Source organism: Falco cherrug, chromosome 18, assembly GCF_023634085.1.
Source record: "Falco cherrug isolate bFalChe1 chromosome 18, bFalChe1.pri, whole genome shotgun sequence".
In the NCBI taxonomy this organism is placed as follows: Eukaryota; Metazoa; Chordata; class Aves; order Falconiformes; family Falconidae; genus Falco; species Falco cherrug.
The window spans coordinates 3,428,034-3,452,527 of NC_073714.1; the positions used below are offsets into that span (position 1 = coordinate 3,428,034).

General features: G+C 65.5%; 1 protein-coding gene across 9 annotated transcripts; it reads left to right on the forward strand.

Annotated features, from left to right (window-relative positions):
* Positions 1 to 3,068: 3,068 nt before the first annotated feature.
* On the forward strand, positions 3,069 to 24,438 carry BMP1 (bone morphogenetic protein 1). Of its 9 annotated transcripts, none has more exons than XM_055696229.1 (20): positions 3,073 to 3,316; positions 12,033 to 12,146; positions 12,225 to 12,377; positions 12,471 to 12,588; positions 13,479 to 13,657; positions 13,760 to 13,865; positions 14,775 to 14,899; positions 16,501 to 16,616; positions 16,890 to 16,992; positions 17,510 to 17,626; positions 17,706 to 17,851; positions 18,146 to 18,341; positions 18,431 to 18,556; positions 18,666 to 18,826; positions 18,946 to 19,126; positions 22,704 to 22,829; positions 22,915 to 23,042; positions 23,139 to 23,352; positions 23,457 to 23,707; positions 23,936 to 24,438. In XM_055696229.1, exons 1-20 carry the CDS (start codon positions 3,175 to 3,177, stop codon positions 24,071 to 24,073), a joined length of 2,940 nt encoding a protein of 979 aa, XP_055552204.1. In that variant the 5' UTR covers positions 3,073 to 3,174; the 3' UTR covers positions 24,074 to 24,438. The 9 variants fall into 9 exon arrangements, 6 of the variants coding, with proteins under 6 accessions (XP_055552202.1, XP_055552203.1, XP_055552206.1 ...); XM_055696230.1 differs by having other exon boundaries at positions 23,939 to 24,438; XM_055696227.1 differs by having other exon boundaries at positions 3,072 to 3,316; positions 12,033 to 12,377.
* The last annotated feature ends 56 nt before the right edge of the window (positions 24,439 to 24,494 follow it).

Sequence of the window (24,494 nt, forward strand, 5' to 3'; positions counted from 1 at the left end):
GTGCTCAACCTGCTCCTGGGGTGCTCATCCTGCTCCTGGGGTGCTCACCTGCCCTCCCTGGGGTGCTCAACCTGCTTCTGGGGTGTTCATCCTGCTCCTGGGGTGCTCACCTGCCCTCCCTGGGGTGCTCATCCTGCTCCTGGGGTGCTCATCCTGCTCCTGGAGTGCTCACCCAGGTCCTGGGGTGCTCATCCTGCTCCTGGGGTGCTCGCCTCACTCCTGGGGTGCTCAACCTGCTTCTGGGGTGCTCATCCTGCTCCTGAGTGCTCACCTGCCCTCCCTGGGGTGCTCATCCTGCCCCTGGAGTGCTCACCTGCCCTCCCTGCGGTGCTCAACCTGCTCCTGGGGTGCTCATCCTGCTCCTGGGGTGCTCACCTGCCCTCCCTGTGGTGCTCAACCTGCTTCTGGGGTGCTCATCCTGCTCCTGGGGTGCTCACCTGCCCTCCCTGGGGTGCTCAACCTGCTCCTGGGGTGCTCATCCTGCTCCTGGAGTGCTCATCCTGCTCCTGGGGTGCTCATCCTGCTCCTGGGGTGCTCGCCTCACTCCTGGGGTGCTCAACCTGCTTCTGGGGTGCTCATCCTGCTCCTGAGTGCTCACCTGCCCTCCCTGGGGTGCTCATCCTGCCCCTGGAGTGCTCACCTGCCCTCCCTGCGGTGCTCAACCTGCTCCTGGGGTGCTCATCCTGCTCCTGCGGTGCTCACCTGCCCTCCCTGTGGTGCTCAACCTGCTCCTGCAGTGCTCATCCTGCTCCTGGGGTGCTCACCTGCCCTCCCTGTGGTGCTCAACCTGCTTCTGGGGTGCTCATCCTGCTCCTGAGTGCTCACCTGCCCTCCCTGGGGTGCTCATCCTGCTCCTGGGGTGCTCACCTGCCCTCCCTGGGGTGCTCAACCTGCTCCTGGGGTGCTCATCCTGCTCCTGGAGTGCTCATCCTGCTCCTGGGGTGCTCATCCTGCTCCTGGGGTGCTCGCCTCACTCCTGGGGTGCTCAACCTGCTTCTGGGGTGCTCATCCTGCTCCTGGGGTGGTCCCCTGCACTCCCTGGGGTGCTCATCCTGCTCCTGGGGTGCTCGCCTCACTCCTGGGGTGCTCAACCTGCTTCTGGGGTGCTCATCCTGCTCCTGGGGTGCTCGCCTGCCCTCCCTGGGGTGCTCAACCTGCTTCTGGGGTGCTCATCCTGCTCCTGGGGTGCTCATCCTGCTCCTGGGGTGTTCACCTGCCCTCCCTGGGGTGCTCAACCTGCTCCTGGGGTGCTCATCCTGCTCCTGGAGTGCTCATCCTGCTCCTGGGGTGCTCATCCTGCTCCTGGGGTGCTCGCCTCACTCCTGGGGTGCTCATCCTGCTCCTGGAGTGCTCATCCTGCTCCTGGGGTGGTCCCCTGCACTCCCTGGGGTGCTCATCCTGCTCCTGGGGTGCTCACCCAGCTCCTGGGTTGCTCACCCAGCTCCTGGGGTGCTCATCCTGCCCTCCCTGGGGTGCTCAACCTGCTCTGGGCAGGCCCGTGACCCGCCAGGCTGGGTGCCTCTGGGTGTAAGGCTGCCTTTGGTGCTGGGGTCCCTCCCAGCAGAGCACCAGACCCACGCCCCCACAGGGTGGGGGGCTCCTGGCCGGGCTGAGCCCCCCCATCAGGCCTCAGGCTTTTGGGGTGCTTCCCTGGGGGTTTGCGGGGTGCAGGCAGCTTCTCAGTGCCGGCTCCGGAGCCCGGAGCTCACTGCTGTTTGGGAAGGGTGCGGGACGGGGGGTCCAGGACCAGGGGATATGGGGTGAGGGTCTGCAGGGGAGAGGCTGGGGGCTGCGGGATGGGCATGGGGGGTGCAGGGTGGGGGCCATGGGGTGCCAGAGTAGAGGTTGCAGGGTGCAGGACCGGGGGTTGTGGGCTGGGGGGATCAGGACCAAGACTGGGGGATACGGGACAGGATCGGAGGATGGGCAGGATCAGTGCTGCGGGATGCAGGATGAAACGGGGGGGGGGGGGGAGCAGGATTGGTACAGGGGAATATGGGATGGGCCTGGGGAGGTCAGGATTGGTGCTGAGGGATACGGGATGGGACTGAGGGGTCAGGATCAGTGCTGGGGGACACTGGATGGGACCTGGGAGGGCAGAATTGGTGCTGGGGGACACAGGATGGAACCTGGGGGTCAGGATCGGTGTTGGGGGATACGGGATGGGACCTGGGAAGGCAGAATTGGTGCTGGGGGACACAGGATGGAACCTGGGGGTCAGGATCAGTGTTGGGGGATACGGGATGGGACCTGGGAGGGCAGAATTGGTGCTGGGGGACACAGGATGGAACCTGGGGGTCAGGATCAGTGTTGGGGGATACGGGATGGGACCTGGGGGGTCAGAATTGGTGCTGGGGGACACAGGATGGGGTCAGGATCAGTGTTGGGGGATGCAGAATGAGACCTGGGGGGTCAGAATCGGTGCTGTGGGATACGGGGAGGGACTGAGGGGTCAGGATCAGTGCTGGGGGACACTGGATGGGACCTGGGGGTCAGGATCGGTGTTGGGGGATGCAGAATGGGATCTGGGAGGGCAGAATTGGTGCTGGGGGACACAGGATGGAACCTGGGGGTCAGGATCGGTGTTGGGGGATGCAGAATGGGACCTGGGGGGTCAGAATCGGTGCTGGGGGACACTGGATGGGATCTGGGAGGGCAGGATCGGTGCTGGGGGACACGGAATGGGACCGGGGGGGGTCAGGAATGGTGCTGGGAGACGCAGGATGAGCCCGGGGAGGGCAGGATCGGGACGGGACGATACGGGACGGGACGGGGGGGGGCACGACCGGGACCAAGGGGTGCAGGAGCGGGACCGGGGGCTGCGGGTCGGTGGCTGGGGGGGGGCTGCGGGCCGGGACCCCGGCAGCAACGCGGCCCCCCCCGCCCCCCCGGCGCTGGCCCCGCTCCCAGCCCTGCGCCCGGGGCTGCAGGGGCCGAGCTCCGCGCTTGAACCCGCCCCCGCCAGATCTCATTTCCCTAAAAAAAAAAAAAAAAAAAAAAAACAACCAAGAAAAAAAAAAAACAAGGGGAAAAAAAAAAAAAGAAGGGGGAGAGAGAGGAGGGGAAAAAAAAAAAAAAAAGGGAGCGGAGAAGGGAAGGAAAGAAGGGAAGAGAGGGGGGGGAAAAAAGCCGCCCCCCCCTGCCCCCCCTCCTCCGCCCGCTGCCCGCGGAGCCATGGCCGGGCTGCGGAGCTGCGGGCTGCTGCTCTGCCTGCTCCTGGCCCGGGCCATGCACTTCCCCGACTACTCCTACGTGCTGGAGGAGGAGGAGGAGGAGGACGCGGAGCCCCTGGACTACAAGGACCCCTGCAAAGCCGGTAGGACCCGGGGGATGCGCGCCGGGGGGCGGCCGGGCAGACAAAGGGGAGCGCGGGGGTGCTGGTGTGAGTGTGAGTGAGTGTGAGTGAGTGTGAGTGTGCCCCGCACTTCGGGGCTTTGCACGGGGAAACTTCGTGCTGGCCCCGGGGCCGGGGGCTCCCCGCTGCCCGGGGTGGGGTGGGGGCACAGCCGGCCCCGCTCGGGGCTGCATCTGGTTGTACTTAGGGGGGGGAGCGGGGGGGGGGGGGGGCTGGCCAGGCGCCCCGCTTTCTCTTCCCCAGCCTTGGCCGCACCGACAGCTGTCAAAGGCAGCGGGCAGCCCCCCCTTAGCCCACCCCAGCGCCCCGTGCCCCCTGGCTTTCCCCGCTCCCAAAGCCCAGCGAGGGCCAGCTCGCCACCCCCCACCCCGGGCTGCAGCCGTCCCGGGCCAGGCTCAGCCCCGGGCGGGTGTTTGCCAGGGGCTGGGGTCCCTCTGTGCTGGGTCGGGGGGCTGCCGAGCTGTCCTTCAGATTCTGGGAGGGCTGGGAGCAGGCTGGGTGCCGCGGGGTGGGGGGACAGCCCCAGTCTCCCAGAGCGCGGTGGAAGGATTTGGGGAGGGGGGAAACTGAGGCACGGGAGGGACAGGCAGGGCTGCGCACGGAGGCGAGGGCAGGGGTCTGGCGGGTCCTGGCTGGAGGATCACGTTTCTCTTTAATGGCATTGTCTGCACTGGAAGGCGGCTGTTGATATAAGTCTGTCTCCATGAGGGCTTTTTCTGGCCAAAAATCCTTCCCTTCCTGCCCTCCCGGGCTGAAACAGCTAGGCTTGCAAAACTGTCCGGGAAGAGCCGGCTGGAGCCTCCGCCGCGCTCCCACTTCATCCCCTGCACGGCACAGACAGGGCTTCGTCCGCTGATGAACCCAGCTAATTAAGGCTGCCTTTGCCGGTGGCCCAGGGCTGCCCCCCCCTCCCTGCTCCTCTGCACCCCAAAACCCCCATCGCCTCCCGGGGCAGCGAAGCGGCTGCTCCCCCCACCCCGCCTGCCTTTACGAGATCCTTATGTGACTAATTTAATTACAGCAGCTCTTCCCTGGGGGCCCGGGGGGGGGGGGGGGGGGGATCCAGCCCTGCCACGCACCGCCTGAACCGGGGATTTACCCTGGGTTGGGCTCCATAAGGCCAGGATGGTGGGGTCCAGCAGCCAGAGCCCCCCGCGACACCCCCTGACCCATGCATGGGCTTGGTTTTGTTTTGGGGTGATGAATCCCCCCTTCCCCAGGCTTTGAGCTGGAAACCTCTGAGCACCGAGGCCTCGCCATCACCGCAGCTCCCAACAGGGCTACTGGGAGGGGAAGCACCGGGAGAGGAATTTGGGTTCCTTGGCACAACTCGTGCCAGAGGTATCCTGAGGCCACCCGATGGCTGCCCGCAGCTCGGTGGCCGCCCCGGTGATGCCACCCGCCTGCAGCGGTGCCAGCGGGCCATCCCCACCACGGGCAGGGAAGAGCTGCCCGTGCCGCCGCGTCTCTTCCAGGGATGCCAAAACGGGACCGCTGGGAGATCCGGCCCTTGGACCAACCCCCAGGCAGCGGGAGGGAGGAATTAGCCGCGGCCCCAGTTTCCCTTCACCCGGTCAGCAGGATATCCAGGTCTCGGTGCCCAGCGATGCAGAGAGCAGCCGGCGGGTCGGATCCTGGTCGCATCTCCGGCTGGGAAAGGCAGTCGGCATTGCTCCCGCCACCCCAGCCGTGCTGGAGTTGCAGCTCAGCCGGGGCTCGCTGTGTTTGCCGAGCCTGCACCAGCACTGACCAAACACGTCCAGCCCCAGGGTTTGCTCTTGGCTCATCCCAGGGGTCCCGGGGGGGCTGCTGAGCAATTTGGCCGCAGGGATGCAGCCCGCCTCACTCCCCATGTGCAGCTCCATGGCCACGTCTGGGGGTCCCTGGCTAAACTGGGGGGCTGGCATGCTTCTGCCGCCCACAGCCGTGCTGTCACCCTGCTTGTGGGGAGGGGAGCGTGGTGGTGCGCAGCTTGGCAGGGGCTCACGCAGCCCCCCGAGATGGGTGCTTAGGGGGAATCTGCTCTCCCGTGCTGTTCATGGGGAGGCTCAGCATCTCCTGCCCACGGGGCGGTGGCAGAGCCGTGGGCAGAGGTGCAGCACGTGGATGGACGGGGCTGGGGGCCTGAGCCCCCCTCCCCAGCCATACGAGCTTCCCAGCCGTGCCTGGAGCGCTCTGGCTCCGGCTGCCTGGGTTTCACCTAGATTACACTTTCCAGGCGTAGTCAGCGGAGGCTACTGGTTGCAGTCACACTTGTCAAGCTGCCCAAAAATATTTTCCAGCCGTTATATGTCACTTATTCATGCAGGGTAAAAATCCACCCGCGGAGCCGGGGCCGGCGGGAGGCCTGCGGTTCAGGGCTCGGGATGGCACAGAGACCTTGGAAATCTCAGCCTGATCCCGGGATCTGCTTTATCTTTGTGTAATCACCCGTTTGGCGCGGCGGCATGCTCCGGCGGGGGCCGGGTGTGCGATGGCGAAGCCGGGGGGCTCGGTCGCCCGCCTGCCCTTGCTGCCCCCCCTGCTCCCGGCTCCTGGGAAACACTCCGGCTGCTGATTCACGCCGGCGGGTCGTGGCAAGGGGGGAGACAGCATTTCCTGAGGCTTTATCCGCCGCCGCCGCCGTGCTGGGGCTGGGAAACACATGGCCAGTGGGATGGGGCGGCCTTGGGGAGCTGCGGCCGGACCCAGGGAGAACAAAGCAGCCTGGAGGGATACAGGGAAAGGAGGGAGCATGGCTCATGGGCAGTTTTCCCTAAATTTTTTATCTTGGCTGTGCCACAGGGGTGTTTTCTGGGTGAGAACGTGCCCTCTTGGTTGCCCGTGGCTTTGCTGGGGCTTCCCGGAGGCTTCTGGCATCGTGGCAGGGAGAGAAGCCAGTGTCCTGCTGCATCCCGCTGAGCTGCGGAGAGCGGGTGTCCTGCTTACAACCTGGCCGAGGGCTGTCGGTCACCCCTGTCCCATCTACCTGGGGGGGGTTGCATGGCAAGCCCCCCCTCCAGACACGTGCAAAAGGCAATGAGAATATGCCCCTTAAGCAGCGCGGCCAGGGAGTTGCGAGCAAACTTTGGAAAGAGTTAACCGGTGCCTGGGGTGGGCCTGGTGGGGACAGGATTGAGCAATAAAAGTGCAACGGAGCATGTGTTTGCCACCAGAGCCCTGGGACAGATGCACACAGGTCTGGGAGCCCTTGGGAGCTGGTGTCCGGTGGCAGAGCCGGTGCTGGGCAGCAGGGACGGGCACAGTGACGCTGCCAGGGCCAGCCCTGCTGGCGTGGCCGCCCCATGCTGTGGGAGCCGGCGTTACCCCCACATGCACCGAGCCAGGTGTCGGGGCGCGTTCCCATCACCGATGGGCTCCGGTCCCTGCTCTCGCCACGCTGCCGCTGGGCTCCCCTCCTTGCAGGGGAATGCAACAACAAGCGCCCCCCCCTGCCCCTCCGCTCCCCTTGGCAGAGCAATTTGCAAATATTTTCCTTTCCAGCAGCTCTCCCTTTCACAAGTGACCGGTGCCGCTGGCCCGGGCTGTGTTTTGCTCAGCGCCCTGGCTTTGGAGGGGAGGCAGGGAGAGCCTGCTCCCCGCACACGGCTCCACAGAGCTCCTGGCTCCATCCCGGGGGCTTTGACATGCCTTAGGTTTGGCATCCTGAGGCCTTCTCCTCTTTTTGCTGTCATGGGAGAGGAGCAGAAGGAAAATCCTTCCCTGGAGTGACCAAACCATCCCTCCTGCCCCCGGACACTCCTTAGCTGGAAGCAGTTTGCTGCCGCGGGCTGTGTGTTTAGAAGCCAGGCTCCCACGGTGCTTACTTTACGTGATGCTGTGCAGCACAGAGTGGGCAAAGGGCTCAGAGCCCACACGCCGATACCCAGGGCTGCGGAGGGAGTTTGGCCACGGATGCCCAGGGAATGCTGCGTCCGGGCGGGATGCGCCTTGCACCGCAGATGAATGCAGGAGGGGAACTAGGGAGAGAGATCATCCCTCCGCCTTGGACACCGTTCTTCAGCATTTCTGCCTTCCCCGGCTGCTGGGATGCTCTTTCTGCCCACACCCTGGGGAGAGGACAGCCGGGCTGCCGGCAGGAGGGTGCTGGGTGCTGGTACAGCACCAGGTCTCACAAAGGCACTGGCTGGGATAAGGATGCGCCGGTGAGGACACAGCAGGCAGGGGGTCCCGCCTGCCTGCAGGGACAAAACTGGTCCAGAGCTCTGTGCCAGGACTGGCTCTCCAGGGGGGCTGCCCCTTGATGCCGAGCGGCTCTATCCCCCAGTGCCTCAGTTTCCCCACTGGTTGCAAAGGTGCTTGTGATCTGGCCTGGCTCCCAGCCTGACTGCCAAGGCTTGAATTCCTGCTTTGTGCCTGCTGCACTCGTCGGAAGGTGCTCTGGGAAAGCAAATATTCCTCGCCCCGGCGTTTACAGGCTGGCGGCTCCCTCTCTCCGGCTGCCGGCGAGGGGCACCAGGAGAGGGGCTGTGTCGCTGCTGGGGGAGAGGAGAAGGTCCGGCTGCCCCCACTGCATGCCTCCATCCCATCCGTGGGGTCTCTCCCAGCTGCTGGCAGGCTGTGGGGAGCAGGGGGACGCCTGGCACCCAGCAGGGACCTCGGCAGGAGGCAGCGGGAGCCGGGGGCTGCTCCCCTGCTCCCACAGCCCCTGGGATGCTCTGCATCCCTCCGCCTTCGCACCCACGCCTCCACCCCGGGGCTCTCCGGGCAGGGCAGACCCACGAGGCCAGGGGGGACCCCCAGCCCAGGGTGCCCGCTCCTTTCGCCATGGCCCTGGTGTGTTTTGCCGTGAGCTGCAGCTGGGCTGGCGTGCGGGGGCGAGGGGGCGGCGCAAGGAGCATTCCTCACATATTTAACGGCTCTGCTGAGCCAGTGGGATGCTGCCCCAGTGACTCCACAGCTTTATGACCCGGCAGTGGCTGAGGCTGGGATCTACCTATTAAACCTCTCTCCTCCATCCCACCCCGCAATGCCGCCGTCCCCGGCTGGGGCAGAGCAGCTCTCTCCCTGCCTTCTCACACACTCCAAACCCTCCCCTCTGCTCCAGCCTCGCACCAGGAGCGATGCTCGTGGCTCGGCGTCACACGAGGACTCGCAGTGGCTGGGCTGGAGCTGCTAAGCCAGTGAGAGAAGGCTGGGCTGAGCCTTTGCTCCCAGGCAGGGGATGCTGGTTGTCCTGCCGGAGCCCATCCTGCCCAGTGCTGCTTTGAGGGCGGTGGGAGTCACACAGGTATGAGGGTCCTTCCCAGCCAGTGCCACGCACCGGGGCTTCTTTGCCCCAGACTGACCTGGAACATGATCCTGTCCTATCTGCTGCCGTCCCCTGCCAAGCCTTCCCCACCGCTCTGTTTGCTTTTGCCTGCTCACCAGAACATTGTGTTCACGCCCCAGTCTCTTCCCGCTTTTTTTTTTTTTTTTTTGTCGTGCAATATGGTTCCCAACCTTGGTGGAATGCGATGTCAGGCTCATTCCAGACTCCTGGTGATGCCAGAGAGGTCAGGCCCATGGGTACCCCTCTCCACTGCCCATGCGTATCAAGGATGCTGAGTAGCTCCTGCATCCCTGGCGTGCTGTGGCAGTAGGGACAGAGGGACCCTGCAGGGACAGCGCGGGCAGGAGATGCCTGTAGCATCGGCACAGGGTGCTGCAGGGGTTGGCCCCGGTCCGAATGAAAAACCTTGTTTGTCTAGAGCTTCAGCCCCGGGGGTTACGTCACCGTTCCAAGAACCCAAAAGAAAACACATAGCACAAAAAGTCAAACAACAGCGGAGCGCTGAGTTATCTCCTGGCTTCAGGGTGAGGAAGAGCTCGGTGGGAGTCTCAGCAGCAGGTCCCAAACAGCTGGTTGTTTTCTGGGTGGTGGGAGCGATGTGCATGGCCAGAGCCTGGATGCTCCCCCTCTCCCCTTCCCTATTTCTGTCCCCGTTCCACCCTGGCCGATGGGGATGACGCTGGGGTCATTGTGCCCCCATGGCAGTGCCTGCCCTTGAAGCCGGTGCCTGCTGGCACCGCATCCTGCTGGCATCACGTCTGCCCCGCTGGCACTGCATCCTCCCCGCTGGCTCCGTCACGGCTTGGACCTTGCCCCCAGTGCCTGCAGGGCCAGCGCTGGGCTGAGCAGAGGGCAGGATGGCGGCACAGCCCACGGCCTCCCGGGCTGGGAAAAGCTCAGGGCACTGGGTCCACAATGGGTATGGCTGGGGAGCCCTGGGCTCTCTTGGGCACCCGAGCGGCACCGTGCCGCGGCAGGGTGAGGGTGTGTGCTGCAGGGCATGGGTGCCAAGAGCTGCGGTGCCTCGGTGGGTGCTGTCTGCTTCCAAGTCGGGCTGGCACCTCCCCGCTGCAGCCCAGCCTGGCTCTGCCGTATGTCTCTCCCCTGCTCTGACCTGTGCTCTGCCAAGCCCCCCACCAGCTCCTCACCACCCACAGGCCTGGGACCCCTCCTGCCCCCCGCACAGCGCTTTCACCCCATCAGCCCCCCACTTGCAGGGGGTCCCCTTCACTTGCAGGGGGTCCCCTCCACCTCGGAGGGAGGATGCTCACTTGGTGAGCTGCTGCGGCACACAGTGGAAGGGACAAGTGGCAGCAGCATGGCAGCGTCTCTGGCAAAGCCCCTTGAGGAGGTTAGCAGCGGCTGGGGGATTTTGGCGAGCAGAGACCCCCCAAACCACTCTGCATGTTGCCGGGGCCAGGTTGCATGGGGAGTGAGTGGGAGGAGGAGGCGGCCGGAGCCCAAACCAACGTGGAAGTTTCTCAGTCCAACGCTTTGGGCTTGTCCCCAACGTGTCCTTAACGGGGATCGCTGCCAGGACACCCCCTCGCCACTACCCCACGTCTCCAGTGTTCCCTCCGGGAACAGCAAGCTTCCTTCCCCCCCAGGCCAGGGATTTTTTGGGGAGTCGAGCTGCCTTGCACTGCTTGGGAAACCAGCCCCACGTCCCCATGCTCGCCTGCCCGGCTCTCTCACGTATCCCAAATCCCTCACATATGGTTTCTATATCACTTGGCTCTGCCGGCGCTTGCTCTGCTGTAAGCGAGCTTACTTTCCCTTGTCTTTCCATGCAGCTCTTGGCACGGGATGCTCGTCCTTCTTCCCGGCCCTGGTCCTCCCCCACGCTGCCCGTTCGGACACGTCTCTCCCTGCCTGCCCCGGGGAGGGTGCAGGGAGGCCAGGGCCAGATCCTGCCTCTTCTCTGCCCTCAAATTGCAGCCTGGCCGTGCCAGCGGCAGGTCGGTGCCAGGGGAGGTGCCGGCCCCAGCTTGTTTGCTCTTCCCTTGGCTCTGCCGCAGGTCTGCTCTCCACCCCAGAGCTGCTTCTGCTGGGATGCACCCACTGCCCCGCCGGTGCTGGGGACAGACCCAAAACGTGGCTTTTTTCACCCCAAAGCACTCCACGCTGCTGCCAGAGCAGGGTTTGGGCTCGGTGCCGTGCAGAGGCGCAGGGTCCGGCCGCACCGGGGTGCCCAGGCTGTTCCTCTGGCCCCCCCGTGTTGGTTGTTTTGGACCTGTCAGGGTTATCCTAATTGTCCCATCTTGTTTTCATAATTAGTGGCTCTTTTGGGATCCACTTGCTAATTGCTTGGAGCACGAACTTGGCACCGCTCTCCATCAACCCCTGCGCTGGTCCAGCCACCCCGCTCCCCACTGCTGCCAATTCCCTGCCCTTCCCCATGGGCTGGCGAGGGCAGGGGGTGCCCAGGACCACCCATTGGCCCCATCTACCCACAAACCCGGGTGAGAAACCCAGCTCCACCCCACAGCAGCCACATCCAGAGCCTCTGTGCCGGTGCTGGCGCGGTGGCACGCCATGACCTCAGCCAGCCCTCGTGCTCAAGCCGCGGCGTTTCCGCAAAAGCCGGGTCCCCGGGGCTCAGCGCCGGCCAAGTGCCGAAGCCGGGAGCCGCGTCCTGCAGCGTTGACTCACAGCGAAGCAGTGGCGAGCGGGAGGGCAGAGAGCAGGGTGGGAGGAAGAGGAGGAGGAGGAGGAAGGGCTGTGCAGCGTTATGTCCTCCAGCCCTGTGACGCTGAAGCATCTCTGCTGCCCCGGCCCCGCGGGAGCTTTGGCAGAGCGGTGCTGGAGGGGCTCCTGGCCCCGGCAGATGGACGGACAGACGGACGCCCCTCGGCTGGCTCCGTTCCTGTGGGTGCTGGGCGCAGCCGGAGCTTCCCGGGCCATACGGCTTCGCTTCGTGGTGGCAGATGACTTGGAGGTCATCGGAGCATCCTGGGGCTGCTGGAGCTCACACCGGGCTGGGGGGCAGGAGGGGGGTCCCGAGCCCAGTGTTGGGTTTTACAAAGCAGGGGGGGTGGGGGTGGGGTGGTGGGCAGGGAAAGGAAGAAAAAAATCACTTTTGCAACACAAATAATAACAGAAACCCTAAAAAGTGATGGACCGGGCTTTATGCAAACCAGATGTCAGCGTGGGGCTGGCTCCAGCTGCTGGGAGAGCCGACACGGTGGCGGGCTGGGGAGTGGGGGAGCCCGGCTGGCACCACGCTCGCTTCCCTCCCAGCCCCCAGCTGAAGGAAAGAGGGAGGAGGAGGAGGAGGAGGAAGGGCTTGCCTTCCTGTTCAGCAGCTTGCGGAAGGGCTGGGCCTGGGAACCCCAGCCCTGGTGGGGTTTGGGGTCCCCCGGCGTAGGCGTGGGGTGTTACACCTCCTCCCCGCCGCCTCCCCAGCTGCCTTCCTGGGAGACATCGCCCTGGATGAGGAGGATCTGAAGCTCTTCCAGGTGGACCGGGTGGTGGACCTGGCACGCCACACCATCACGTACCTGCCCACCAACTCCTCAGGTACCACCGCAGCCCCAGCCCTCCCAACCACCTCCATCCCCGGGGGCTGCCTGCGCTCACCCCCCACCACCCCCACAGGCAGCAATGCCACCAGTGCCAGCCGGCGGCCGGGCCACCAACGGCGCAGCCGGGGCCAGCAGCGGGCACGCAGCCGCCGTGCTGCCACATCCCGGCCGGAGCGAGTGTGGCCAGACGGGGTCATCCCCTACGTGATCAGCGGCAACTTCAGCGGTGAGTGCAGGCGAGCCGGGGGGGGATGCTCCATCCCCGGCGTGCCTCAGTTTCCCCACGCCGGCTGATGGCCCCCGCCGCCCCCTCCTGCAGGCAGCCAGCGAGCCATCTTCCGGCAGGCGATGCGGCACTGGGAGAAGCACACCTGCGTCACCTTCCTGGAGCGCAACGACGAGGACAGCTACATCGTCTTCACTTACCGGCCCTGTGGGTATGTTGGAGGGGGGGTCCCAGGCACCGGGACCACCCTGTCCCATGGCTTTTGCAAGGAGGGAGCGTGGCAGCTCGTGGGAGCAGTAATTAGCATGTCTGGCTGCCGTGCCTTGGCACCAAAACACCCGTGTCGGCGCGTGCGTGGTGCTAACCGGCTGGCCCTCAAGCCACTGGGGTTCGTGGAGGGCTGGGGTGCGAAGGGGGACCCGTCCCTGGGGTCTGGTCCCTGCGGGTGGCAGGGGCACAGGAGCTCTGGGAGCTGTGGCAGTCGTCACCCCGGGCTGGGGGCTGAGGTCGGTGGCGCGGCACCAGCCCGGGCTTGCAGCGGGGCTGATGCCAAAGGAAACAGGGGTTTGGAAGAGCTCAGCGTCTTCACGCGTCAGGGCACAGCCCCAGCCAAGCAGATGGTGGTTAGGAGGAGGCTTTCCCCTGGAACAGGCTGTGCATGGCGGCGGGGGGTGCCGGCCTGTGCCCCGGCACGGGCGCGGACCCTGAGCCTGGATCCGGCACGGACCAGCCGAGCAGCTGGGCACGGGCAAGAGGCCATCCTGGGTGCAGGATGGACACCCGTGGCAGCAGCATCCTGGGATGCCGGGGCTGCCCGCAGCCGTGCCACGCTGTGCCGTGCCCTGCTAGGCAGCCTGGGGGCAGGAGCCGAGCTCTCCCAGTTTCCAGGCAGAGCTGGGGTTGGAGGCATGGAGCTCGCTGCGTGGGCAGCGCTGCTGAAGCTTCCAGCCGGCTGAGGCAGCAGGGATGCGTCCACACCGCACGGGACCAGGGGGGCTCATGCTCCCACCCTCAGTCATGTCTTTACCCGGGAAGCGCCGAGATGGCCACGGCCCAGGGGTATCCCACTGATCCACCTGGTGCCCCCCATCTCCCCCCCAGGTGCTGTTCCTATGTGGGCCGCCGAGGAGGGGGACCCCAGGCCATCTCCATCGGCAAAAACTGTGACAAATTCGGCATCGTGGTGCATGAGCTGGGCCACGTCATCGGGTTTTGGCACGAGCACACACGCCCCGACCGGGACGACCATGTCTCCATCATCCGGGAGAACATCCAGCCAGGTAAGGACCAGCCTCCCTCCTCCTCCTCCTCCTCCCTGCCATGGGGCGCTGCCAAAGCCGGGGTCCCCTCTGACGGTGTCCCCTTCCCTCCTGCCTCCGCAGGGCAGGAGTACAACTTCTTGAAGATGGAGCCGGAGGAGGTGGAGTCGCTGGGTGAGACGTATGATTTCGACAGCATCATGCACTACGCCAGGAACACCTTCTCCAGGTATGTGGCTGGGGTGGCTCGCCCGCACGTCCCCGTCCTCCCTGCAGCGCTGGTGACTGTGGACGGGGTCCCCAGCTCCAAGGGATGGTGGCACAGGGTCCCCAACCCCGAAGGAAGGTGGCACAGGGTCCCCAGCCCCGAGGGACAGTGGCATGGGGTCCCCAGCCCCAAGGAACGGTGGCACAGGGTCCCCAGCCCTGAGTGACAGTGGTGTGGGGTCCCCAGCCCCAAGGGATGGTGGCACAGGGTCCCCAACCCCGAAGGAAGGTGGCACAGGGTCCCCATCCCTGAGGGATGGTGGCACAGGGTTCCCAGCCCCAAGGGATGGTGGCATGGGGTCCCAAGCCCCAAGGGACGGTGTCACAGGGTCCCCAGCCCTGAAGGAAGGTGTCACAGGGTCCCCAGCCCTGAAGTAAGGTGGCACAGGGTCCCCATCCCTGAAGGAAGGTGGCACAGGGTTCCCAGCCCTGAAGGAAGGTGGCACAGGGTTCCCAGCCCCAAGTAACAGTAGTGTGGGGTCCCCAGCCCCAAGAGATGGTGGCACAGGGACCCCATCCCCAAGGGATGGTGACACAGGGTCCCCAGCCCCAAGGGAAGGTGGCACAGGGTCCCAAGCCCCGAGGGACGGTGGCAGGTTAGCAGCTTGCATGGAGTTAATGCCTGTGGTGCAAGGCTCCCGTCTCCAGCAGCACCGTGCCACAGCATGCCGGGCAGGATGAAGCCCCATGGAATCCCTTTGCAGGGCAGGGTGGATGCTGTCCCCGCGGTCACCTCTGGCAGGGACACGTCCCCGCTGACTCACCGGCCTGCAGGCCTTAATTAGCCAGGCTGTTTTTAGCATCCTTCAGGGAGCAGCCACAACCCGGTGCTTCCCAGCCGCTGCTCAGCCTCTGCCTGCTCTCGCCCTAGGGGCATCTTCCTGGACACCATCCTGCCCAAGTACGACGTGAATGGGGTCCGACCTGCCATCGGCCAGCGGACGCGTCTGAGCAAAGGGGACATCGCCCAGGCCCGCAAGCTCTACCGCTGCCCGGGTGAGTGCCACCGGGACGGCTCTGCCAGGCCCCGGGCCGGGGTGGTCTGTCACTGCTGGGGGGCTGCAGCGGCCACCAGGCTGATCAGCCTGGGGTCAGCGTGCACGAGGCCGTGCCTCCCGGGGAATGACTCCGCTTTCACCCCAAGAATTGACAAGGAAAGCATCACCCTGGATGCAGCTCCTGTTTCCAATGGAACAATGCTCTTTGGGGTCTTCCTCACCATCAGACCCCCTGCAAGGACCACAAAAGTTGCCTTTCTCCATCCGTGGCACTTTTCTGGGGTGTTTGTGAGCAGAAGCCAAATGCAAGACCTCGGTGAGCCACGGGGCTCTGCCCCCATGACCAAGGGCATCCTCAGCTGCCCTCTCCTCCCGCTCCTCCAAGAAAAGAGCATCCCCCCTAGAGCATCCCCCAAAGAGCATCCTCCAAGAGCAGAGCATCCCCTGAGAGCATCCTCTGACAACAGAGCGTCTTCCGAGAGCAAAGCATCCTTAGAGACCATCCCCCAAGAGCATCCTCTGACCCACCCCAATAGCCAGAAGGTTTTGGATGAGGCAGGGCCGGGCGTTATGCAGGGCTGTTACCTGTGGGATGGGACAGTACGGTCCCACCGCACCCATCCCAAGGCCGAGGGATGGTGGGCATGGCCGGTGCACATTTTGGCACCTTGAACGGTGCTGCGGACCATGGCTCATGTGGAACAGCATTGCCCTGGGCACTGGGGAGACTGGCACGGAGTCCCTCGGCTGCAGGCGTGGGCTCCGGGACTGTACCGGCAACATCTGCAAGGAGTTTGGCTCCCACACACTCCTGCTTAATTCCAGCAACTAATTAGCAGCCTGGAAGAGGGACGCCTTTGTGAGGGGCCCCAGCAGCCGGCCGTGCCGCGTTCAAGGGCTGCAGGGGAGCAGGACTGTGAGCACAAGCAGGAAAAGCGATTAGCTCGGAGAGGGGCAAAAAAAAAAAAAGAAAGCCCGAAAAAAGAAGCCCAAAAGCAAAAAGCCCCTCTGCAACTCTGGCTTTCCTTTCCCTTTGTTTCCACTGTAAAGCCAGGAGGGAAAAAAGGCAACGAGCCCAGGTTTCAAGCTGCCTGTTTTTTAACATTTCACCTTTCATCTCGCGGCCCCCCGAGCGGGAGGTGGGGGGCGGCTGCCTTGGCCCCGCGACAGCCGGAGCGAAGCGCCGTGTGCCGTGGCCGCGGCGTCATGTGGCTTCCAGATGGCAGCGCTGGGTCGGATCCAGCCACGGCTGCGTAAACCTGCCCAGAGCCCAGGCGGCGAGCCGGGCCCCCGCGGCGTGGCAGGGCACAGGGGGGCCATGGGATGGATCCTGCCCCTGGGGGTCGGCGGCTGGGAGGGGGGCACAGTGTTTGCAAAGGGATGCTGGGGAGCTGGGGGCATCGCCGGCCACGCCAGTGAGGTTTGGGGCTTTTGGGGGTTGCTGCAGCGGGGCGGCGATGGGGCTTTTTGGCAGAGCGGTCCTAGGGGATGAGGATGTGGGTGGCGAAAGGGCGAAGCGGCTGGTCCAAACCCGACGCTGCCTATCCCAATGCCGGGGGCTTCCCGGGGGTCTGACCCCTGCTTTCCCCCCCTTTGCAGCCTGCGGGGAGACACTCCAGGACAGCCAGGGCAACTTCTCCTCCCCTGAGTTCCCCAACGGATACTCTGCCCACATGCACTGCGTCTGGAGGATCTCCGTCACCCCCGGAGAGAAGGTACCAGCTGCTGGCGCAGCGCCGAGGCACCCCACCTCCTCCCGGCCCTCCTCCTCTCCCTCCCTGCCCCATCTCCCATCCTTTCTTTGGAGTGCCCCTAACCCCAGCATCCCGCTGCCTCACCGCGGTCCAGGATGCTGCCGGGCATCGCCGCAGGGTGGGTCCAGGGGCCATCTGGACCGCTGGCACCCAGCACTGCACTCTGGCAGACGGAGACCCCGCAGGGCGCGGGGAGGGGGCTCACCCCACGTTTTTCTTCCTCCGCAACCTTAGATCATCCTGAACTTCACCACCCTGGACCTCTACCGAAGCCGGCTGTGCTGGTACGACTACGTGGAGGTGAGAGACGGGTTCTGGAGAAAGGCCACGCTGCGAGGTAACCAACCGGGAGCTGTTAGCCTGGCCGGCCGGCACTGCCTGCCCCGCTGCCTGCCCGCTGCCCTCACCTCTGCCCTGCGGGGATGCTCCGGGTGCAGGCAGCGGGGTGAGGGGCTCCCCTCCGCCTGTATCCCTGCCCGACTGTCGTGTGCCAAAGCCCTGGGGCGGGGGGAGCTGGCCCCGGAGGGGTTCTGAGGGTGAAAGGGGCTCCCGGTTTGCTCGCCCACACCAGTGAAACTGGTGAAAACCCCAGTTGGCCAGCACGTCTCTCCCCAGGGAGATGCCAGTATCTCATCCCGTCCCCTTGAGCTGGACGTTCCCCAAATCCCAGCTGACCCCGCACTCTGAAATAACCACGTTCTGTGAAACAGCCAGACAAGCCGGAGGGGAGTGGGGGGAGAAGCAGCGCTTTCCCTTTAGGATGCTGGCAAGGGGTGCTGGGGGGGACTGGGATGTGGTGGCGAGGAAGAGGAGGGTGCCCAGCCAGCGGCAGCCCAGCACACCTTCATCCCCAGGCAGGTTCTGCGGGAACAAGCTGCCCGAGCCCATCATCTCCACCGACAGCCGCCTCTGGGTTGAGTTTCGCAGCAGCAGCAACTGGGTGGGCAAAGGCTTCTTTGCCGTCTACGAAGGTAGGGGCGGGCAGGGAGGGGGCAACGGGGCCGGCGGTGGGGCAAGGGGGGCTCAAGCAGCTTCTTCTCCCTTTTCCAGCCATCTGTGGGGGGGACGTGAAGAAGGACAATGGGCACATCCAGTCCCCCAACTACCCCGATGACTACCGGCCCAGCAAGGTGTGCGTCTGGAAGATCACCGTCTCCGAGGGCTTCCACGTGGGCTTGACCTTCCAGTCCTTCGAGGTGGGCGACCATCCCCTCCCCCCACCGCACCAGTCCCCCCACTTCCCTGGGGTGGGAAGGGAAAATCTCCCCAGCATCACCCCCCCGACCCAACGCACCCCACGGGACAGGCGTGGGGCTGCTGCTGCCCGGCTACCCACGTCCCTCCCCACCGCCTCTGTGCCTCAGTTTCCCCATGCAGCAGGCTGGCTCCCTGGGCTGGTGGGTGCGTGGGTCTGAGAGCGTGGGCATAAGGGAAGGGGCTGGGCAGAGTTTGGGGGTGCTGGGCCAAGACGGTGTCCCCCTGCCTGCCAGATCGAGAGGCACGATAGCTGCGCCTACGACTACCTGGAGATCCGGGACGGCAGCGGCGAGTCGAGCAGCCTCATCGGGCGCTACTGCGGCTACGACAAACCGGACGACATCAAGAGCACCTCCAACAAGCTCTGGATGAAATTCGTCTCCGACGGCTCCATCAACAAGGCGGGCTTCGCCGTCAACTTCTTCAAAGGTAGGAGATGCGCCGGGGGGGCAGCGGGGGCTGGGGGGGGAGGGGGCAGCAGCCCTGCCTGCCCGCTCAGCCCCCTTGTCCCTGCCCAGAGGTGGATGAGTGCTCGCGTCCCAATAACGGCGGCTGCGAGCAGCGCTGCGTCAACACCCTGGGCAGCTACAAGTGCGCCTGCGACCCCGGCTACGAGCTGGCCTCTGACAAACGCCGCTGCGAGGGTGAGCATCCCCCTGCCACCCCCCACCCCCCACCCCCACCCCAGGCAGCATCCCTAATCCCAGGGACCCCCCGGGACGTGATGGATGCTGGGTGCCTCCCGCCCTGCAGCCGCCTGCGGAGGGTTCCTCACCAAGCTCAACGGCTCCATCACCAGCCCGGGGTGGCCCAAGGAGTACCCCCCCAACAAGAACTGCATCTGGCAATTGGTGGCCCCCACCCAGTACCGCATCTCCCTGCAGTTTGACTTCTTTGAGACTGAGGGCAATGACGTGAGTCAGCCGGGGAGCAGCCCCTCTCCGCCGTGCGCGCCCCCCGATGCTGCTGGTGGCTCGCGGGGTGGCACGGCCGTGCCGCCAGCCCCGTGTCCCCCGGCCCTTGCATCCCGCAGGTCTGCAAATACGACTTCGTGGAGGTGCGCAGCGGGCTGACCGCCGACTCCAAGCTGCACGGCAAGTTCTGCGGCGCCGAGAAGCCGGACGTCATCACCTCCCAGTACAACAACATGAGGATCGAGTTCAAGTCCGACAACACCGTCTCCAAAAAGGGCTTCAAAGCCCATTTCTTCTCAGGTAGAGCCGCCCGGCCCTGGCACGGGCGTCCCCTGCCCTCCCTCACTGAGCTGACCCTCCCTGCGCCCCCAAACCACCGCTAACGCCTGTCCTTGCCCGCACCAGGGGGTGCAGCCCCCGGTCCCCGCCCGGTGGCAGGGTGATCCCTGGGTCGTTGCCCTGCGGGGTCTGAACCCCTCCGAGCCTCTGGCAGCCTGGCTGGCAGCACGTTTTGCTGCCTTTTGGGGCTTTTCCCCTCTTTTGGAGAGCAATTGGGTTCTACTTCAGATGCTGGGGTGCTCCTGGGGGGTCCCCAAATGACCGGTGGGTGCTGGGCTCCAGCTGCATCTGCAGGGGCAGGGGGGATGCGCTGGGGACTGGGATGCGCTTAGCCCTGGAGGGGCCAGCGCTGGCCAGGGGGGAGCAGCTCTCTGTCCCCCCAGCCCCACCGTGGGCCGGGCACTGCACCCCTCGGGCAGCACTGCCGTGGGGAGGGCGGCAATGCCCCGCTCTGCTGCCTGCTGCGCTGCTACACCCCGCTACGCTGCACGGCCACGGGCTTCTTCTGCTTCCTGGGCAGGATGCTCCGCATCCCGGCCACCACCGGCGGGGGGGGGATAGCGGCACCCGGCCACCACCACGTCTCAGGTCTCTGGAGTGGTCCCTCCTCCCGAAAACCATTACCTGCCTCTCCCTGTCTGTTCGCTGGTCCTCTCGCATCTCCTGGGCCACCCCGCCAGGAGATGGTGTCACCTTCGGCTGGGTCTTGGGTTGGGTAGGGATGGGGACACGGAGCGAAACGCACCGCTGGCCGTGGCCAAGCATCACCCAGGGCTGGTCCCCAGGCTGGGGGGCTGCCGTGGGACCCTCCTGCAAGAGAGCGTCCTGCTCGGCACGGTGCGATGCCCTGGACGTCAGCCCGGCCATGAGCAACCGACAGCACCTCCTGGGCTGGGCTGGGTCGGACCACCGATGCCTTGCACCTCCTGCTGCTTTTTGGCCCCGTCGAGGCCATTTTTGAGGGGCAAGCGTGGCTGCTCAGCGGCGGAACCCGGCACCCCCAGGAGTCCTCGGGGTTCCCCAAGGCAGCCCGGCCACTGGCCAGAGGGGCAGAGACCCGCGGGCCGGGGGTAGAGTGTCTTTGCTTTATTTTTTTAATTAAAACCAAGGCAAGTAAGGTGGCCCAGCGGGGCCCAGCCGTCGGGAGCTGGCACCCTCCAGCAAAGCGAGACCTCGGGAAAGCCCAGCGGCCGAGTGGCAGCGGGACCAGGGGGCAGCCGGGTGAGTATCCCCTCACCACGCTTCGGGCTCCTTCCCTCTCCCCTTTGCCTTTCTTCTTTCACTGGGATGTCTGGTGGTCCCATGGGGGCTGCCCCTATCCTGGACCACCAAACCCCCTCTCTGCCTCTCCCCGTTCAGGTCTCGGGCTTTCCTGGCAGCAGGACCACGCTGGAGGACTCGGCTACACCAGGGTCCCTCCTCCGGTCCCCCCCCAAGGGGTCTCTCCCGGCCAGTCCTGGGCAAAGCATCTCCCGTGCGGCTCCTTTTTAGCCGCGGAGGGTCTCTGTGCCCCTTCCCCGGACAGCCACCGAGCCCTGCCCCTCGGTGCCACGGGCAGCCTGGCCGCCCGGGCACCCGTTTTCCCCCCGATGAAGATGTGGCCCCTTCCTCTTCCTCCTCCTCCTCCTCCTCTTCGCGGGCCGGGGCGATGGGAGGCAGCAGCCGGCTCCCCATTGGCTTGCGCGTAAGGATGCGTTCGCCCGGGAATCCACCACGGTGTCGGCACCCAGGTACGTCCCCCCGGCTCTCCACCGAGTCCTGGTGCACGGGGGGTCCATAGCGGGGTGATAGGTGCAGGTGGGGGCTGCGGGGCGGTGAGCAGCCCGGAGCCATCGGATGCACGCCGGGATAACGGTGAGCGCACGGCAATGCCGGGTCGCAGCGAGCAAGCTGGTTAGAATAAAGGATTGCTAAAGACACCGACCCGGTGGGCTTCTTTCCTCTGCCAACTCTCTCCGCTCTTGTCTCACCCGCCCAGGCTCCCTCCGTCCTGCCGGCGGGGTGATGCCGCGCTCGCTCCCCCGGTGCTGGAGCTGCTCTGAGCCCACCCGGCCCATCCGAAGCCCCTTCCCATCCCCAAACGAGCCTTTCCGCCTCGCTTCCTCTCTCAGACCTAGGAGACGTCAGGTTACAGCCTCCGGTTGAGAGGCGGCCGCGGGGCTTGGGGCTGCCCCGAGGGGCTGGGGGGCTGGGGCAGGACCCCCCCTCGCTGCTGCTGCTGGCTCCAGGAGGGATGCTCTTCTCCAGCATCGCTATGAGTTCGGAGAGGGATGCTGGGGTGGCTGGTGCCCGCTTGCTGCTGGCTTCCCCCCCCTGCCGCTGCCCACTCCCCAAACCATCGCCCCATGGGGAGGGGGAGTAAGGAGGGGCGATGGGCCATGGAGCATCCCACCCTGGCCCCAAAGCGGGGGCTCGGGGGTGGGGGGGGGGGGGGGGGCTGGTGAGCCCTGAGACGCCGGCCATAGGGACCTCAGGCAGGTGGTGGGCACCGGGAGGTAAGTACGGGCCAGCCCAGGGGGGCACCTTGCTCCGGGCGAGCCCGAACCCCTCCGCTGCCGTTCCCGTGCCTCCCCCAGCCCGGCCACCCCCAGGAACCCACCCGAAGCCCATCCTCATCCTCCCAGGGCCAACCATACTGCCGCCTCCTCCTCCTCCTCTTCCTCCCCACAGAGCCGCTCGCCGCTGAGCCCCAGCTGCACGAGGGGCTCGCGGGGGTCCCCTCCGCTGCCTTGCTTCCCCGGCTGCCGCTCTGCATGCCCGCCGCCCCCACTGCCCCCCACCGCCCCCCACTCCCCCATCGCTCCCCGCCTTTCTCCCTCTCTCTTTGCAGAGAAGAAGCAGCAGCTGCAGCCCCCGAAATCTCGCCCACCCGGCCTGAAGTTTCGCCTGCAGAAGCGGCCGCGGGGCCCCTCCTGAGCCATCCCGTCCTCTCCATCTTTCTCAGGAACGCCGCGGTCCCGGGTGCCGTGGGGAGCACACCGGGGCCGAGCCGAGCCGTGCCGCCAGCCCCGGCACCCCCTTGCTTGACAGAACTGGTTGTTGGCCTTATTTTTAATTTTTTTTGGAAAAATTTTTTTTTTTTTTGGTTTTACCCCCATCCCCGTTGTTTTTGTCATTGACCAGCTGACCTTGTGGTTCTTTTTTTTCCCGATTTTTACCGTGTCTGTGACATTTCCCTATCGATGAGTAAAGAGGGACACCCGCGTCCTGGTCTTTCTTGTGCATCTTTGGTTGTCACTGTGTGTTTTTCTGCCTTCCCCATCCGTACCCTAAGCAGGTAATGGTTGTGCCCGTGGGTGAGCCCATGGAGAGGAGGACCCATCCCACCCACCCGTGGGGGCTGCCCGGGCTCGGGCAAGGAGGGACGGTGGATCTGCTTGCTGCTGGCCGTAGGCGCTTGCTTGGCTGGTTGCTCCCCGGAGGGCAGCGGCGTGGGGCTGGGGACCGGCACGCAGCGGGCAGGGCTGTGCCGTGCCGGGATGGTGGCGGCTGCGCCCTCCCACCCCGCTCAGCCGCGGTCCCTCTGCTCTCTCGGCAGACAAGGATGAGTGCTCCAAGAACAACGGGGGCTGCCAGCATGAGTGCCTCAACTCCTTCGGCAGCTACGAGTGCCAGTGCCGCAGCGGCTTTGTGCTGCACGACAACAAGCACGACTGCAAGGAAGGTGGGTCTGCACCCCAGACCCCCTCCCTGTCCCCAAGCAGGACCCCCCTTCCCATGCACCCACGACCCCATCGTTGTCCCCGCAGCCGGCTGCGACCATAAGGTGACATCCATCTCGGGGACCATCACCAGCCCCAACTGGCCTGATAAATACCCCAGCAAGAAGGAGTGCACCTGGGCCATCAGCACCACGCCCGGGCACCGCATCAAGCTGGTAGGGATGGAGGGGGTCCCAGGGGGGTGGGCAGCACCAGGGGGTCCCGTCCAGCGAGCCCCCTGGGTGCCAGCGGCTCGGCCATCGCCTCCGCAGACCTTCTCGGAGCTGGACGTGGAAGCGCAGCAGGAATGCGCCTACGACCACCTGGAGATCTACGACGGCAAGGATGCCAAAGCCCCAGCGCTCGGCCGCTTCTGTGGAGCCAAAGAGCCTGAGCCCCTCGTCTCCTCGGGCAACAAGATGTTCCTCAAGTTTGTCTCCGATAACTCCGTCCAGAAGAAGGGTTTCGAAGCTACCCACACCACAGGTACCACCGTGGGGCTGGGGAAACCTGGTGCTGGGGCGGGGGGAGACCGCGGACCCTCCTAAACCACCCACCCCACCCCCCGCCGCTGTTGGCTTCTCCCCCAGTGTGCGGGGGCCAGGTCCGTGCTGAGGTGAAGACCAAGGACTTGTATTCACACGCACAATTTGGGGATAACAACTACCCGGGGGGCTCGGACTGCGAGTGGGTGATCATGGCCGAGGAGGGCTACGGCGTGGAGCTCATCTTCCAGACCTTCGAGATCGAGGAAGAAGCCGACTGCGGCTACGACTACATGGAGCTCTTCGATGGCTACGACGGGACAGCCCCGCGCCTCGGTCGCTTCTGCGGGTCCGGGGTGAGCTGGGGGTGGGGGGAACGATGGGGTGGGCTGGGGGGGAGCAGAGATGTGAGGCTGCAGGGGCAATGGGTGAAGCTGAGCCAAGCCAGAGCAGTGCAGAGAAATCCCTGGGGGGATATTTGGGGTGGTACATGGGGGTGCAATGGTTTTGCACCCTCCCCGTTGTGAATCCTGCCCCATCCTGGGGATGCTCATGGTTCTGAGCACCCCTCTCCCTCACCCCAGCAGCCCCCGGAGGAGGTCTACTCAGCCGGAGATTCGGTGATGATCCGCTTCCACTCGGACGACACCATCAACAAGAAGGGTTTCCACCTTCGCTACACCAGCACCAAGTTCCAGGACACGCTGCACACGAGGAAATGAGGGCCGGGGGTCCTGGCCCCCCCCGCGGGCAGGGGAGGAGGAGGAGGAGGAGGGCAGGGAGGAAGGAAGCGGGGAGCACTGCCCCGCACAGACTGCATGGAGGAGCACACAGCCAACCTCAGCACTCAAGACACGCTCGTACGGGGCCCCGGGGCTCGGGCGCCCATGGGCACAAGGGCAGAGGGGGGGTCCCCTCCGCCAGCAGCCGCCCCCCCGGCGCTGGGGGGGGCTGAGCGGGACCCGCTCCCCTTCCTCGAGCCGGCCGCAGCTCTCTGAATGTACAAACCAGTAACCGGGAAGAGCCCAACACACAGAAGGTGCTGTCTCTCTCTTGTACCGATGAAATAAATACCCTTGTACTTGGAGGGGGGCAGCCCCAGCCTCTTTGCTTCCACCCCAGCCTCCCCCGAGGAAAACGGGG

Excerpts from the sequence above, each read along its gene's own strand:
- BMP1 (XM_055696227.1), top strand. The coding sequence starts at position 3,175 with ATGGCCGGGCTGCGGAGCTGCGGGCTGCTGCTCTGCCTGCTCCTGGCC. Across the intron at positions 13,658-13,759 it reads CCGGGAGAACATCCAGCCAG|GGCAGGAGTACAACTTCTTG; the intron begins GTAAGGACCAGC and ends CTGCCTCCGCAG. Across the intron at positions 23,353-23,456 it reads CGAAGCTACCCACACCACAG|TGTGCGGGGGCCAGGTCCGT; the intron begins GTACCACCGTGG and ends CTTCTCCCCCAG.